Source organism: Garra rufa, chromosome 15 (assembly GCF_049309525.1).
Source record: "Garra rufa chromosome 15, GarRuf1.0, whole genome shotgun sequence".
NCBI lineage: Eukaryota > Metazoa > Chordata > Actinopteri > Cypriniformes > Cyprinidae > Garra > Garra rufa.
This window is the reverse complement of record NC_133375.1, coordinates 29,061,984-29,080,127: the sequence shown is the minus strand read 5'-3', so window position 1 is coordinate 29,080,127 and position 18,144 is coordinate 29,061,984. Positions and strand designations below refer to the sequence as shown.

The following is an 18,144-nucleotide window of genomic DNA, read 5'->3' as shown; positions in this document are numbered from 1 at the left end:
GAATGATTTTTAGTACTACATCTTTATCGTTATCTTTATATTTATCATCCCTGTTGTGAACAGGTCTTTATTCTCTATTAGAGATATAGATCTTTGTATGGTAAAAAAGGGTTTCTTTGTTGTCTTTTATGTACCCTTTTATGTTTGTCTTTTTAATACTACTTTGCAATAATAAACATCAACAAATATAATGCCAAGAAAAATCAAACAACAGTTAGGTTCTTGATGGTTTATTAGAACAGGAAATGATAACAGAGCACAGTCTCCATGCTCAATGACAGCCAGAACTGAGGACAATGAGTTTCCAAATGCAAAAATGTGTGCACGCTATGTGTGTTTAAGTACAGTGGGATCCAAAAGTCTGAAAAGACTCTAAAAATGTATGATTTAAAATACACATGAGAATAAAGAGAGTTTTAGGAACAAAGAACCTTTATGGTATAAAATGAGGAACTGTAGTACTATTTTCAGAAAACTAATCAAGTAAGTAATTTTGTGACATTTTTCATGTATGAGATGATCAGATCTTCTTGCATTGAAGCACAAGATGTTCTCGGATCATTTTAAATCATGCTAAAGAACATGATCATCAGGTTTTACACAAACGAAATGCAGCTCAAGTGCTCAAAGAGGGACAGACTAGATTTTTTTTTACTACTTTTCACTTAAAAGTATTATGGTAATAATATAATCTGAGCATGAGAAATAGAAAATTTTAAGACTTTTGGACCACACTGTCCCTGTGTTTGTGATCTATTTTGTGTGTGTCTGTGCATTTGTGCTGTTGATTTGGAAAGCATGCATGTGACTGTCTGATTGGTGGACAATATTAGGGCACACAGTAGCATGTCGTGTTGAAGTACACACTACCCTTTGTGGACTTCAGACCGAGGCTGTGTTCATGCAGATAGTTCACTTAAATTACATTTAAGCACTGAAATCATTATGTACACTGAAGGGGACACGACTTGTCATTTAATGACAATGGACCCAGTAACACGAACAGCCTCCGGTGCGAGACAAATCAGAAGTCCATCACAGTTAACAGAAGACTTGGCTCTTTTGCAAAAGTGTTTTCTTTCAGGAGAAACAACTCCCATCCAATTTTTTTTAGAAAAGAAGCTTTGCACAGTTCAGAAACCAGGATCAAACACTGAAATTCAGGTCACAGTCGCAGAATAATCATTGTTGAAAAAAATTCACACACCAGAGAGCAAATCAAATCACTTGCATGAATTCAATAAACCAACCTAAAACATTACCACAAAACAAACAAATAAACAAATATAAAAATGAAGATATCAGTACTGGCTAATATATTCTCTACAACTTTACAAAAAAATTCAAACTCCGTTTGTGCTTGTCAGATGTCAGGTTTTGCATACTGAAAGCATGTCATTTCTAAACAAACCATTCCTTTCTTTGTGTTTGCGCATTTCGTCGGGTGGCCCATTAGCTGTGGCAGTTTGTGGCTGGGGGGACTTCAAGAAAAAAAAAAAAATCTCAGGGCTTTAAAGACAAAGCAGAGAAAGAAAAACAGCCCAGACAATGAGAAAGCCTCGAGCACACTGTCCTCACTGTTCATAGACAGAATTTTAATTGGAAAATTGAGAGTAGGGAGCTTTCAAAACATAGAGAGGTATATTTCTGTCCAAACAAAACCCTAGCAGAGTTTTTACGGCCGATTCCATTTCTTGCTTGAGAGAATTACGACATAGGAAAACAGTGAAACAACCCTCGTTTATTTTCTTTCCCCGGGAACACATTTTATAGAGCTCCGCAGCAAATTAACTCCATTTCACTGCCTCGAAATCTTGTGCGAATTAACCCAGAAATTGTGTACAGGGTTTCACAATAAGCATCACCTGTATTTGCAGCTTGTTTTTGGTTTAATCTGAGAAATGTTGGTCAGGGAAGATGACTTTTCCTGCCCACATCTCAGGCTGTGAGTAAGCAAGTGGGTGTCTGTGTTTCTGCAAGTCTCTCACGATCATCTCTAGGCTTTATCAGGCCAAGATATACTTAGCGTAATCACGCATGTTTCGCCTAATGGTGCAACAGAGTGAAAAGCCAGCGAGAGGGAAGCAGGGCGAGGGCATGCATGGGTGGGCAGACCTTTTTTCAGCACGTAGTGAGAGTAGAATAGTTCCAATATGAAAAAAAAAAAAAACTGCGTCAATAATGTTGATTGTGTAAAAAATAATTACACACTGAGTTTTGAACTCAGTCATGCATTGGCACTTAGAACCTATAATTTATACACTTCAATAATTGCTTTAATGTTCAACTTCAGTGGTTTCATCCATCCACATTCAAAACAACACACTCCTACCCTGTGCCCCTAAACCCTCTCTCTCTATTATCACTACAACAGACTTTTCATTTGGAACACGGCCTGTTTTTAAACCAACATATACTTAGTGTTGAAATATTGTTGATTATAGGACCACCAAACATTTGATCAAACCCTCTCTCATGGACCATTTTCACATTTTTGGGTTTGGAATATAAACAATAGCTGGGTAGATTTCTAGAGAAATAAATGTCAGACCACAGCAAATGTTATTTTTGTATTGCCATTTGTTTCAACAGTACAAGAATAATTTAATATCAACTTTCTAAAAGAAGAAGAAAAAAAAGATTGATTATGGCAGTCAGATGAGGGAAATGTCAAATTTACCATCACTCCCTGTATCTGAAACCTCACCGCAGCAGTGTTTATTTTTTCTTTTGTAATTTAACGCCAGGAAAATATAAGAAAGCATAGTGTTACACACTACTGCATTTTGCGTTCAGTTAGATTTTTTTTCTGAAAAAAAAAAAAAAAAATCTCTTATGCTGACCAAGGCTGCATTAATTTGATACAAAAATGTAAAATAACTGTTTCTATTTTAATGTTTAATATGATTTAATTCGTTTAGCAACCATTACTCAAGCCTTCGATTAAAATTACATAAAAATTAAAAAATTTTTACAATGTAAATTACTCACAATGTGAAAAGGGTCCATTATACACAGTTAAAAAAAATCTCTGAATGTGCATTACTGCCCTCTAGTGGACACACTCAGGTAACGCTTGGTAAATTATGGGTGCCTCACGGGAAGAAAGCAGAGATAACGTTGTTCACTGAGAGGTGAATGAATTGAATAGTACACCATTTCTTTCTTGCCTCCCGTGGGGTTTACAACCCTGAAACAAACAAACAGCAATCCAAAGAGAGCTAGAGGAAACTGAACAATGGCTGAAGCGGGCACAGTGCCATTGGGAGCCCAATGGGTCTGATTTTTTTGCTCTCCATCTAAATGTAACATTGTATTCATCTGATTCTGTGAGGTTTGTGAAGGCTGGCAGTGAGGGGGGACCCAGAGGGGTCCGATCTGTCTGGCTCCTCATTGACATTCTCCTGGGCTGGGCTGATGGCTAGGCCATGACTCTTAACGGTTATTTGTTGTTGGGATGGTCTTCTCTGGCTGGGCCGCACAAAGACACCCAGTGTCAGTGAGACACTCTGAATGCAGCTCCCTAGCGGCCCGACTCGGCCCAGACAACCGAGCTCACATTCGACTCAATGGACTGCAGAGAGAACGAAGCCAGGCCGAGCGAAAGAAAGAGAAAGTGTTGCAAATGCCCTGCTCTAATTCTAAGGATAAAAAACACTCAATTTCTTGATACACCACAAAGTAAAAGGGTCCACCCAACAACACAATCCCTGCACGCAATATAAAGCAATTTCCACAGTGCTTCCATGCTCCTTCCAGAAAGCATGGGTTGATTCCTCCATGATTTTTGGCGAACGCTCATCTTTTCCATGACCCATTTACATCTGATATTCCAGCACACAAGTCTTTAAAGTCACATGGCAGTTGTCTTGATTGCTTCCTGACACATAATAGGTTAAGGGAGGGAGGGGTAGTCAGTCATTTGACATCAGATCACTTAAGAAACTCCAGTGTTGGTCGGCCATTTTGCTCTCACGTCAAGTCTAGCCGGCAAGCACGTTTTTATCCCCGTTTTGGCGTGGCTCACATACACATACAAACAGACACAAGGAAGTTTGAGCTTGTCTGCAAAGGCCCCGGGACGCATCCACAGGCGCAAACGTAAAGCAAGAGAGGTGAAAATGAAACAGATCACTTCCACTGAATGGTTTACAGGGCGTGAGATTAAAAAGAGAGACAATCCGGAACAGCTTTGCTATGCTAAACAGTCCACGTAGCCGGATTATGATTATGTATTTCACCTCCCATCACCCGACGCATCCGTTATTCCTAAGCGATCCTTCCGCTTCATTAGACAGGGCGTGATAGAAGCCGCTAACGTGCTAAGTGGCGTCACCCCGCAGGCAGGGGAGCACAGCGGCTTTAACACCATCAACCATTAACTCTCTCTCGGTAGTCCTAGAGCTTAGCAACTGGTGGGGGACTTGAAAGACACTGGATGGCAGTGAGAGAGGACAGGAAGGGCAGGATTACAGAAGGAGTCTTGGGGGTGATGGGACTCTGAAGGGTGTGAACTGGCCTAGACCACTCACTGGCCATTTGGATTACGCTCACTTACACTTTTCACCAGCAGGTGGCTGTAGTCCTGTATCTCATTGAGTCCCCGCTGAGTGTGGTGACTTGGCCGTACTAACGCCGCATTTGTGCGCGGCTGTAACGGATACGGATGGTGGCCAGAAGGAGTCGCGTTGTTGCTGTTGAAGTTGAGTCCATCGCGGGACCATCGCAGATGTTCGCCATAGTCCGTCTGGGTGGTAGGAGCAGAAACCACCCTCCTGCGGTCAGGAGAGTCCTGAGGCGTTGCCGGATAGTTGTACTCCCCAGTAGAATTGCGAGTAGTTGGGCCAGACGGTCGCCCGCCTTGCTCCCGCTGATTCGGTGGATGGGAAAGAATGAGGTACCGCTGACGCTCCGAATGAGGAGGAACATCCCCGGATCCCTCTTGCCGCCCACCTTGCAGGTATTTGGAGCTCAGGTAGATGACCGCTGAGTTCGCTGGGCAGGGCGTCCCTGTCTGGGTGAGAAAAGTATGGCTCTGGTCCCAATCACAGTCTGTGAGATGGACATTAGGAGTGGGACGTTTCTGCTGCAGAGGTGTCTGTTCTGGAGTGGGAAGTCCTGGGTCGATGTCTCCAGATTTTGGCCAGCCGTTGGTGAACATGTTTTCGACCTGTGAGCGAGGTCGTTCGCTGCCGCTGATGCGCGTCACGCTGATCATGGAACCGCTGCGGCCGTGTCCTAGCATGCTCTGCTCCTTGTCACTCTTGCGACGACCTCCCATACCCGATCCACTGGCTCTGGAGCGCTGGCGGTGCTTGAGACTCATTATCCAACACACCATCAGACCTGACAACGCCGCTCCGGTGGCAAATGCTGAAACTGCTGAGACCACCAGCAAGTTCACGGACACCAAACCATCTGGTTCTTCGATGAAACTCTCCTGTAGGAGACCTAAACACATGGAAAGAATAATAGTCAGTATGATGAAATGACAAAAATGTACAAAAATTACCTTGAGTTGTTTATTTCTTTAAGTAAAAAAAATATTGTTTTATTTTTCTATGAGGTTGAAGAATGCAATGAAAATAGCAGCCTAATTGCACTCATTACTACCTAAAGTGGATGTTGATTTTAACAGCTGTAATAACTGTCTTCCAGATTGAAAGCATCTATCATCAGTTACGTGTTTTGGAACATTAACTTTCGAAAACATCTAGCACAGAATAATTCAGACAAATATTGAAGCTTCATGTTTGCAGATTAAAAAGTGTCCTGGGTGTGATAGATTTTAAAGAGACAGTACAGACGGATGAAAGCAATGGATACCATTCACTTTGAAATGACACAAGACTTACGTTTTCAGAAGAGCATCAATGAATTATTTATGATGACAAAACAGGCGGTCATAAAATACTGCTGCAATGGATCAATCAGGAACATTTTGCTCTGTGAAGCAATATCTATCTATCTATCTATCTATCTATCTATCTATCTATCTATCTATCTATCTATCTATCTACAGTTGAGGTCAAAAATTTACATACAGTAGTCAACATTTGAAGTGGATCAAACCCTTTTATCAAAGTTGTCCTAAAACAAAAACAATACCTGTTCTTGTCTGAGAACAACTTTGATGAACTTTTTTGATCCACTTCAAATGTTGACTGCTGTATACCTTGCATAATCTGCAAAATGTTAATTATTACCAAAATCAGAGGGTATGACCTGAATAAGATATTTCACATAAAAGACGTTTTCATTTTGTCCACAAGAGAAAATAATAATAACGAGTCCCTTGTTTGTCTAAAACGGTTAAACTGCCTGCTGCTCTTCAGAAAAATCCTTCAGGTCCCACAAAATCTTTGGTTTTTCAGCATTTTTGTGTATTTTTAACCCTTTCTAACAATGACTGTATGATTTTGAGATCCATCTTTTCACACTGAGGCCAACTGAGGGACTCATATGCAACTATTACAGAGGGTTCAAATGCTCACTGATGCTCCAGAAGAAAAAAAAACAATGCATTAAGAGCCATGGGGTGAAAACTTTTAAACAGAATGAATATGTGTACTTTTTTTTTTTTTTTGCCTAAATATCTAATTTTTTTCATTTAGTACTGCCCTTCAGAAGCTACAGAAGATAATTACATGCTTCCCAAAAGACAAAATAAGTACAATTTACCCTGATCTTCAAATGTAAAGGTTTTCTTCCCCCGGCTCTTAACACATAGTTTTTCCTTCTGAAGCATCAGTGAGCATTTGGACCATCTGTAAGTTGAATATGAGTCGCCCAATTGTCCTTAATCCATCCATCTATCTATCTATAGTTTTATGTGGAAAACTAACAACAACTATAAACTAGCCAAAATTCAAAATCTATTATCTTATTAATTACAGGAAACTCTACAAAACAGGAGAAAAGTTCTTACCAGCATCATGAAATGGCTTGGCAGATGAAACGCTCTTGAAACAAATTAATTTAACTGGCAAATTTATCACAATAAAGACAAATGGTAACCATTTAACATTAGTGAAAATAAACAGGCGTAATTAGCGCTTACAGCTGTTTGTTTAAGAACTCAAATAAAATGGGAAGAGAGAAGGCACAATCAATAACAAAATTTGCTACGATAATTAGCTCATAATAGCTGCCTCAATGTGGGTGTTTGTGTGCAATTCTCTGCTGACTTAAAAGATATATTAGCTGCAGTTGGGCACCAGGGAAAGGAACTGTACAGCACAATGTCAGTAATTTCACTGGGAGATGTTATGACAGAGCGCCTATCAATTTTCTGGTGATATACATGTTTACTTCTCCGTATTCATTTTGGAGGGACAGACCACATTACCGAAACGACACGTCAAATCAATCAATGCATTCATGTGGATGCTGAGTCAGTGTCTGGTTCATTTCTCTCTCTTTCTCTTGCACCAACCTTCTTCATTGTGTGTTTATCTCCGTCTCTGCCCTGCTACCACTCTCTGTCTACTTTGTTTGCGGTGTGGGGGCATTATATTTATTCTATCGCAGACAGATACCAGGTGTGTGTATCTTTTCCCAGCATGCCAACTGCTGTCTAAATGGCGGTAAACTATTGGTTTTTGTTTTTGTCGTCTTTATGATTAAGTTTTTGGCTGTTGCTCGCGGCATGTGGCTGCATTGCTTTTAGAAGTTGGATAAACATCGTTGGCATGGGGCGGTTCACTTCCCGAACCACTGACTAAAACAGTGACTTGTTTATGCTGTCGCAACCCACTTGACATTCATGAGGGCCCCATCATGTATTAGGAACCAGGGTCCTGAAAGGATGTGGTAAACGGGTGGGATGCAAGATGATGCTATTTTCTAGGTTGTTTATGTTCATGCGCTGTGGTGTTTACTTTCAGGGGCATGAGGTAACAGGGTGGAAGATGAAGTGATGTTTGATTGCTTGAAGACTTCACTTCATCTCTGTACGATACACTTTGTGAACTTTGCAAACAAACTCTGGAGTGAAAAAGAATGGAAATTCAAATGTACGAGCAACACATTACAATAAGGTATAATAAGCTGTCAATATTAGGGCATTAACTATCATGAACAACCTATTAAAAGCATTTATTAATGTAGATATTTTAATATACATATATAAGTGACAAAGAGACAAATGGCAGCCATTTAAGACTAGTAAAAATAAACAGCCTTTTTTAGCGCGCACACACACACACACACACACACACACACACACACACATATATAGGTAACACTTTACAATAAGGTTCATTAGTTAACATTGGTTAACTACATTAGTTAACAAACTAAGAATAAACAATACTTTTTTACAGCATTTATTAATTTTAGTTAATGTTAATTTTAGCATTTACTAAAGCATATTAAACATCACAAGTTGTGTTTGTTAACATTTGTTAACAATGAACGACTATTCTTATTAACTAAGATGAACAAAGCTTAATAAATATTGAAATAAATGTACTGTTCATTTGTTGTTCATGTTAGTTAATACATTAACTAATATTAACAAATGACACCTTATTGTAAAATTATAAAATTATATATAATAGTACTAAAATTGTAATGCGCACGCACACACGCACACACACACACACACACACACACACACACACAGAGTAGTTCATTGTTTTAAATGTTTTAAATTGCCAAAATGTGCATGTTAGTTGATAATACATTAATTTATACAATTTTAAATGCTAAAATGTATGTATATAGAATAGAGTATATAGAAATTACCATTAACCAGGATTATTAAATGTATGTAAAAGTATTGCTTATTGTTCATTCATGATAACTAATGCACAGGATTGGGAAAAAAGAACAGAGAAATTGGTACTATGTCAAAATGTTAATCACTTAAAAGTATCTAACACAAAATGTATTTGAATATAAGTAAAATAAATCCATATTAATATTTAAGCAAACTCCCTTTCTCTCTCTCTCTCTCTATATATAAATATAATATGTAAAAGTGTGTGTGTGTGTGTGTGTGTGTGTGTGTGTGTGTGTGTGTGTTTTCATAGGGCAATATTAGCTTTACAAGAATTAAAAAAATGCACAAAAGCACATTTGTATGGCAAGTAAATCTAATCAAATTCCAGTCTTGCATACTTAATATTGTGGATTGGTATGCATTAAAATTCAATATTTCAACTACAAAACAACACTAGGTTTGCTATTTGGTTTCTATTTTCTGGTAATCAAACGATGCTGTCACTAGAACTTAACTTGTATTTAACCTGGAATCTTTTTTTTAGTCATGAATGATGATCTGAAAAATATGTACTTTCAATGTCTAAATGATATTCTAATAAGAAAAAAGGTCAAATTGAACTTCATTGTAACCATATCTCTTGAAAGCACACCCGAGGTCATGAAGAACTCGCTGAGAGCCGTCCGCTCTAAAAACACAATTTTGTTGCAAGCAGCACTAAAACACACATCAAACGCTCTTTGTATATACGCGAGTCGCTTGTTCCTGGGCGCAGCCCTGATGGTGCCTCAGATAGATATTACCCAAACCACACCGGCCTTTCTCCGTAATGAAAGAGACGCATTAAAACGTCCGCCTGTCTGGAGGGCCACCTCTCATTCTTTCTCCCCTCTCGCCTGCAATGTGTCCATCCCTTTTTACAGTAAAAAGATGGTGCATGCATGCAATGAATAGATCAGGGCCATTATAGATGTTGCCTTTGTAGTCACTCAGCTTTGTTGTGATGGAAAACAAAACACACAGACGGGAGAGGACGGAGAGCGAGAGATAGTCCCAGGCATGGTTTCTTTCTTTTCCTCATTCCCGACGGGGTGACAGAAACCCCCCTTTTCCCCATTCACTTATTAAAGCTTAATGGAAGGCAGCCGGACTGTCAGGATGAGGCGCAGCGAGCACGTCTTGAGCTGGAAGCTCCAATTACAGGCGAACAATGGCGGTGGAGCAGTCTAGTTAGAGAGTTGGTCTGCGGAAGGCAATAGGCCAAGTGCTAAAAGACTTAGAGCCCAGGGACTAACTGCCTTGCTTTTGCCTCTTTTTTCCTTGGGTCTATTCACTAGCAGTTTGATGTTTGTTGCTTATCACCCTCCATCTCTGTGCACATCTTCTCTTGCTCCTCTCTCTCTCTCCGTCTCTCCCTCTCTGTGCCACGTCCTTTCATCTTCTTCTGGCTGTCTGTCTCCGGGGACGTACCCTTATTCTTTTATTCCCTGTATCACTCTATTGCTCTCGGTCTCTCTTTTCAACCTGTAAGCAGAGAGGCAGCTAATGAAATGCTAGCAGGGTTCGGTTTCTTGTTGAGATCGTGTCATTAAAAACCTCAGGTGCAATATGGATTTTCTTCTAGCAAATAAGCAACCTTCCTGAGGTTTATTAATTACCTGACCTTCGAGCGTGGGGTGAAACAGTTTAGTGTGTTGAAAACAGGCTCTTATCAGCTGTGCTTATGTAACAAACATTTATTCATGCAGTAGTTTCTCTGCTATGTTACATGCTGCTGCTGTGTGTGTGTGAGTTTGTGTAGTGTTTTATGTTAGCACGAGGCCTTACATGCGAGTGTGTGCATTTGTGTGTGTGTGTGTAGCAGTGGCTTATGGTTCACTGACTTTACTCATTATCTTTTCTCTTTCTATCTCTGTCTTGTGTTCTCTTGCCTTCGCTCTTGCTCTCTATCTCTCTCATACACACACACACACACACACACACACACACACACACACACACACACACACTCTCTCTCTCTCTTTCCCTTCTCTGCAGAAACACTGCAGGCTATTCTCTGTCTGCCACTCTCTCTTTTTCTGGTTCTCAACATGCCAGCCATCTTTTGCTTTACTCAAGTCTCAATGTTGCCATTGCTTTGTGTTAACCATGTTGAACAGCATTTCTGGTCACTGGCATATGTTGAGTTTTAGATGCTGGTATGGTGGCATCCCTATAGAGAGAAACACACTGATGTTTACATTGTTTTTCAGTGAGATTTCAACCAATGCAAGTTTAACTTGAGAATCAAATCAGTCCAAATCCCGCGAAATTAATCATTTGAAAACGTCTGACTCAAAAGAACAATTTAGTCATTGTTTACTTCTTTCATTAAAGTGATAAAAATTCTGTCATTACTGTCGTTCCAAACCCGTAAGACCTTCATTCGTCTTCAGAACACAAATTAAGACATTTTTGATGAAATCCGAGGTCTTATGGGTTCGGAATAACACAAAGTTGAGTAATTTACATTTTTGGGTGAACTAACCCTTTGAATCAAATTTTTAGTCAATAACAACTTAATTTCTGGTCTGTTCCTCACACGAATCTGACTTTAGAAGACTTGGAGAGTAGAAAAATAGTAAAATGAACCACTTTTACGATGCTTTTTTGACATTTAGGAATAAAATTCAATTGTTTTGATCAATGGAAGAACAAAGTCATAAAGGTTTAGAACAACATGACAAAAATTCAATTTGTGAGTGCACTGTTAACTTAAAGACATAGATCACCCAAAAATGAAAATTCTGTCATCATTTTCTCATGTTGTTTTTAAAGCTGTACAACACTTTTTCTTTTGCAGAACACAAAAGATGCTGTAAAACAGTTTTTATCCATACAATGAAGGTCAGTGGGGTCAAAAACAACATTAGACCACATAGACATTCATTGTATGGAAACTTTCTTTCAAAAGATCTTTTGTGTTCCACAGAAGAAGCTTAAAGTTAAGTAAAAGATGCGACCAATCCTGGTCAACCAGCTTTATGAGAAAGACCAGCAAAAACAGACCTGAAAAATGTTAAACTAACTAATCTGGCCTTGTCAGCAAAGAAAGCCATGCGTAAAAGCTTCCCCAACAAAACCCACAAACTTTTTAAACAGGTCTGGTTCTAAACAGAGTGTTTACAGAACGATAGTAGTGAAGACATTTATAGCTTCTTAGCTTACACTTTAAAAGCCAAACACTCAGATCAATATACGGCCAGCAGCTTTCCATACGTCGGCATGTGTTCTCAATTAACTCTTCTATAATTTTCAATAAGAAAGAGCTGCTCACGGCCTATAGCACTGCAATAAGGTGAAAGGCTTCCTGGCACCGGTTCAGGGTTTCTAATTCCAACATAATTGTGCACGCTACAGTCCACAATGTCTGACGATGATTAACATGAGACTAAATAGAAAGGACTGTTTGAAATAACGAGGAGTGTTGAGCTTCAGGATATGAGCCGCCCCACCGGAGCCCGATGTTAAGAGAAACGGTCCGCTGCTAAAACACTGTTGCCTATTGTCGCTTGCTCACCTTTTCCACATTCTACAGACGCCGCCTAGTCAGCCACAATTAATTGTACTCAATTAGCGCATAGTTTTCAACATAGCTTTCCACATTTGTAACAACCGTTGCCGACAACTGCTAATGAGGATGCAGATGAGAGCCGGTTCAGCTGTGTTAAGTTTATCAAATGACTACGGAAGTGTGTACAGCATTGCAATACCACAAATGCGGCTGATGGGGGCTCTACTGTAGCAGAGGTTTGCTGGTAAATTGATAGCCTGAATTTAGGGCTGAACGGCGAGAAGTCTCAAATGAAATCATTAAAAAATATTCGTCATTTCCAGCATGGGTTATAAATTCAGAAAGCGACCCACCGCTATTAGTCTAGCCAATTGCATTTGCAAAGCACAACATCTGCATTCACCACAATCACGAAACCTCCAATTTTAAGTTAATCTTTCCAGCATGCTGAAGACATAAATTCTGACTGTCAGTGCTCCGCATATGACTGTATTTTACCAGCCGCTAAAAAACACTTCCTTTTTTGCATTAAGTTAACACTCCTGACGGTTTGCCTCTATGAAGGAATTTTCAGGCTCGGTCTGGCTGAGGTGGAATCATTTTTCCACACATTTACTGAATTAAGAACCATTTCTGGGTCATTCGCGATCTGCAGTGGTGGCTCAAAATGTCTCTTTCATGCTTGTCAGACAGACTCAATAGACACACAGGTCTTTGGCTTGATAAACTGAACAAAATACTCTTTAGAATGATCGATACAGCTTGTCCGCATCAAGCGTGTGTGTGTGTCTGTGTGTGAAAGAGAAAAATGGTGTCGCCGCGCCTGTGGGTGCATGCAAGGTATTTCTAAGGCTGAGATGTTTTGTTCAATGTTATTGTGTGTCTCTGACACACACACATACACCTGTCTGAGCTATCACTTTCACCCAGTCATGATGATCTGTGGCGGAGAGATTCTTCATGCCCTGTCAACATGCCTGGCAACCACCACAGCAACATCCGCAACACCACAACAGGCGGCTCGTCATGCTGCAGGCTACAGTGGCAGCTGCTGTTGTCCTTTTATGCTCCTGAGTTTCTCTCACTGCAGTCAAACACGCCAAGATTCTCACACAATAAGGCTACGTTCCAATTGCCAGATATTGCCCTGGAAAGTGCACTTCAGCATTCAGCAAGTTAAGTGAGTTATTCTAGTCAGCTATGTGTAGAGTTGCTGTAAATTAGAACACAGATAGACATACAGTCGAAGACAAAAGTTTACATACACCTTGCAGAATCTGCAAAATGTTAATTTTATTCAAATAAAAGTGATCAAACAAAATCCATGCTGTTTTAGTACTGATCTGAATAAGATATTTCACATGAAAGATGTTTACATATAGTCAAAAAGAGAAAATAAAAGCTGAATTTATAAAAATAACCCCTTTCCAAAAGTTAACATACTTGATTCTTAATACTGTGTTGTTACCTGAATGATCCACAGCTGTTTTTTTCTTGTTTAGTGATAGTTGTTCATGAGTTCATTAATCTGCCTGCTGTTCTTTGGAAAAATCCTTCCTTTCAAAATTGTTATGAATTTGAACCCTTGCCAACAATGACTGTTTTGAGATCCATGTTTTCACACTGAGGGACTCATATGCAACTATTACAGAAGGTTCAAACTCTCCTTCAGAAGGAAAAACAATGCATCAAGAGCCTGGGGGTAAAAACTTTTGGAATTTGAAGATCAGAGTAAATTGAACTTATTTTGTCTTCTAGGAAACATGTAAGTATCTTCTGTCTTTTCTGAAGGACAGTACTAAACAAAAAGATATTTAGGTAAAATAAGAAAATTGTACACATCTTCATTATGTTCTGGGACTCATAAGCAACTATTACAGAAGGTTCAAACTTCCTACTGATACTCCAGAAGGAAAAACGATGCATTAAGAGCTGAGGGTGAAAACTTTTGAACAGAACAGAACCGTCAGTGGTCCTCAGTGTGAAAAGATGCATCTCAAAATCATGCAGTCATTGTTGGAAAGGGTTAAAATACAAAAAAATGCTGAAAAACCAAAGAATTTGTAGTACCTGAAGGATTTTATTAAAGAACAGTGGGCAGTTTAACTTTTCAGGACAAACAAGAGACTCATAAACAATGACTCCCTAAACAAAAAACAAAAACAGCTGTGGATCATTCACAAAAGACCACAGCATTAAGAATCAAGTGTATGTAAACTTTTGAATGGTGTCATTTTTTTAAATTACAAATTCAATTATTTTCTCTTGTGCACTATATGTAATCGTCTTATGTGAAATATCGTATTCAGGTCAGAATTAAATAAAAATAACATGCATTTTGTATGATCCCTCTTATTTTGGTAATATTAACATTTTGCAGATTCTGCAAGGTGTATGTAAACTTTTGACTTCAGCTGTATACACTGATTTCCCTCTTTTGAGCAATCTTTTACTAAGTGACACATACTGTAATAGTAGTAGTTTTTGACCTTTCAGTGATAGTGGTTTCAGTGGTTTATTAGCTATAGAGAAATAAGGAGAATAATAACAACATGCAGTAAAACGATAAAACTGTTTACACTACAAACCAGTGTGTTCATAATTAAATAATACATTAAAATAATATGGTAAGACAAACCAATTTGCAATATCAAGCAGCAAAACTAGCTGTTGTAAAGCTAAAAATAGCTAGACAAGGATGAAACTGGATGCCAGGCCCACTTTTGTATCAAAAATATGGGGGATAGTGAAGAAAGGACAGGATTTGATATAGGAAAAGAGAACAAAAAAACTGGAAAATGTTACAACCTAAGATTAAACTCAGGCTGATTGTATGAGCACCATAATATGTATTTATTAATAAACATGTACATATATGCTAATAGATTTCATGTATAGAATGTTATTTAATCAATAAAAATGAAATATTAAAAAAAAAAATTTTATTTTATTGCCTGTGGTGTGAAGAACATGATTAATTTTCATTGTAATATACCACAGACTTTTAAATGGAACCAATCATCCACATATAATCAATTAATTGAAATGCCAATTTTTTGTAATTACTATAAACAACGTGATATTCATAGCTAATTGAAATCTGATGGCTGTGTTAATTGTTGAGACAGTACTTTCTAATCACTTGTAATTACTTCAGAGAAATTTGTCTAATTAGTTAAGAAAAAATATCTTTAAGGGGAAAAATAAGCACAGTTATTTCAAATTACTCATGTAATAATTTGTGACTGTTGAGTTTCAATTCTGTAATTCAATCTTCTTCTCTTTCCAGTTCAACTTTATGTGGGGCGAGGCCAGTTCAATTAAAATTTCAACTTATGAACTGAAAGGAAGCCCATTCTTCACTTCTTAATTTTCCCAACTCTGCCAGAAGGAATGGCCTACCTCAGTGTAGACATACATGTGCGTGTTTGTCCGTGATTAGATTAATGACCTGGACATGAAGGTCATGAGACGTTGTACTCCAGGAGAACATGAACTGTCCCTGTGGGAGCGTTTGAAAGGTCTGGAGGGCAAGAGCACCACATCAGTCTTAAAAACACTCACTGTAACATCTAAGTCCTCTATAAAACCTATTACACCCAGCCAACAAACTCCACAGAGCGTACAAAACATGATTCACACTAAATGTGACAGTACAAAATGACAACTGTCATCTTCATTCCAAGTAAGAGTTGTACATTACACATCAGATATATTCTGTTTGACTGATTTTGACATTTTGCACAGGATTTTTTTCTTTACTGAGGAACTTCCTTGATACTGAATACATGTCACCATGTCATATCACCATAAATCTTGAAAAACGGTCACAGTTTCCCACAAAAAAATTTGGAAGCACAACTATTTTCAAATTTGATTATAATAAATGTGACTTGAGCATCAAATCAGCATGTTAGAATGATTTCTGAAGGATCATGTGACACTAAAGACTGGAGTAATGGCTGATAAAAATTTAGCTTTGCCATTACAGGAATAAATTACATTTGAAAATATATGAAGCATCCAAAAATCCTGCCGACCGTAAACTTTTGAACAGTAGTGTACATGAGACATATAATTATATCTATGTTTGCTAGCTGACACCAATTACAGTAGAGAAGCAAATTTGCCAGCGTGCGCCTCATCGCCTTTCTCCGCATGGCTGTCATCCCACTCCATAAGAATGACGCCACCGTGCACTTCTTCGTGTAACATGGACTTCAATTAGATCGTGATTGCAACCCACTGTTTGCGGAGTCAAAACACCACCTTTCTCCAGGAAATATTTTAACAGCGGCGTAATTGCCTCCATCTGTGTCAACTCTGTGATTATACTCAAATGCTTTCGCAGCAACGTACACACACTCTGGAGAGAAAAGGGTAAGCGGTTGGGATATAGATGCAAAGAAAGAGTAATGGGGCTTATGACTGTCTGCTCTTTGTACACGTACTGTAGTTGAACTGCTGGTATGAGGAGAAGCCTCATTTTGCAGTCCATTCACTCGTAACAACGGTGGAGCGTGACAGTTCTCTCCTACACTGATGTCTCCCTCGCTTTTGATGCCTGGTTTAACAGCGTTGACATTTGCTGATGAGTTTCTGTGCAAACAATGACTCTGCCGCTCCCATAAGCGAGCGTGGTTAACGTTTACCAGTGGCAGGTATATCAGGATTCTACCCCAGTGAACCACAATCTGTCAAAGCCAAACTGTCTTTTGCCACAGTTAGATATACAGCTGAAGTCAAAAGTTTACATACACCTTGCAGAATCTGCAAAATGTTAATTATTTTACCAAAATAGGAGGGATCATACAAAATGCATGTTATTTTTTATTTAGTACTTACCTGAATAAGATATTTCACATGAAAGATGCTAACATATATTCCACAAAGCAAAACTGAAGTTGAATTTATAAAAAAATGACCCTGTTCAAAGATTTACATACACTTGATTCTTCATACGGTGTTGTTAGCTAAATAATCCATCTTTTCACACTGAGGACCATTGAGGGAGTCATATGCAACTATTACAGAAGGATCAAACGCTCACTGATGCTCCAGAAGGAAAAACGATGCATTAAGAGCTAGGGGTGAAAACTTTTGAACAGAATGAGGATGTGTAGTTTTTTCTTATTTTGCCTTTTTCATTTAGTTCTGCCCTTCAGAAGCTACAGAAGATACTTACATTTTTCCCAGAAGATAAAATAAATTAAATTTAGCCTGATCTTCAAATTCAAAATGTTTTCACCCCCCAGCTCTTAATGCATTGAGTTTCCTTCTGAAGCATCAGTGAGTGTTTTAACATTCTATAATAGTTGCATATGAGTCCCTCAGTTGTTCTCAGTGTGAAAAGATGGATCTCAAAATCATACAGTCATTGTTGGAAAGGGTTCAAATACACAAAAATGCTGAAAAACCAAAGAATGGGGGCCTGAAGGATTTTTCTAAAGAACAGCGGGCAGTTTAACTGTTCAAGAGAAACAAGGGACTCAACAACTATCCCTAAAAAAGAAAAAAAAAAACAGAGCTGTGGATCATTTAGGTAACAATTAAGAATCAAGCGTACGTAAACTTTTGAACAGGGTCATTTTCATAAATTTAACTATTATTTTCTCTTGTCGACCACAGTATATGTAAAGGTATTTTATGTGAAATATTTTATTCAGGTCAGTACTAAATAAAAAATAGCATGAATTTTGTATGATGCCTCCTATTTTGGTAAAATAAACCTCAACTGAACATCCAGCATAAACAGAATATTGTGAAATATTATTACAATTTAAAATAACATTTTCTATTTTAAAAGATTTTAAAATGTATTTTTTTTCCTGTGATGGAAAAGCTGAATTACTCCAGTTATTAGTGT

General features: G+C 38.4%; 1 protein-coding gene across 1 annotated transcript in view; it reads right to left on the bottom strand.

The window, feature by feature from the left end:
* Positions 1–214: 214 nt before the first annotated feature.
* Positions 215–18,144, bottom strand: part of sema6bb (sema domain, transmembrane domain (TM), and cytoplasmic domain, (semaphorin) 6Bb) — a 167,226-nt gene continuing 149,296 nt past the window's right edge. The window contains exon 17 of the mRNA XM_073819067.1: positions 215–5,451. Coding sequence (XP_073675168.1) covers positions 4,529–5,451 — 923 coding nt within the window. The 3' untranslated portion in view covers positions 215–4,528. The remainder of the gene's footprint in view (positions 5,452–18,144) is intronic.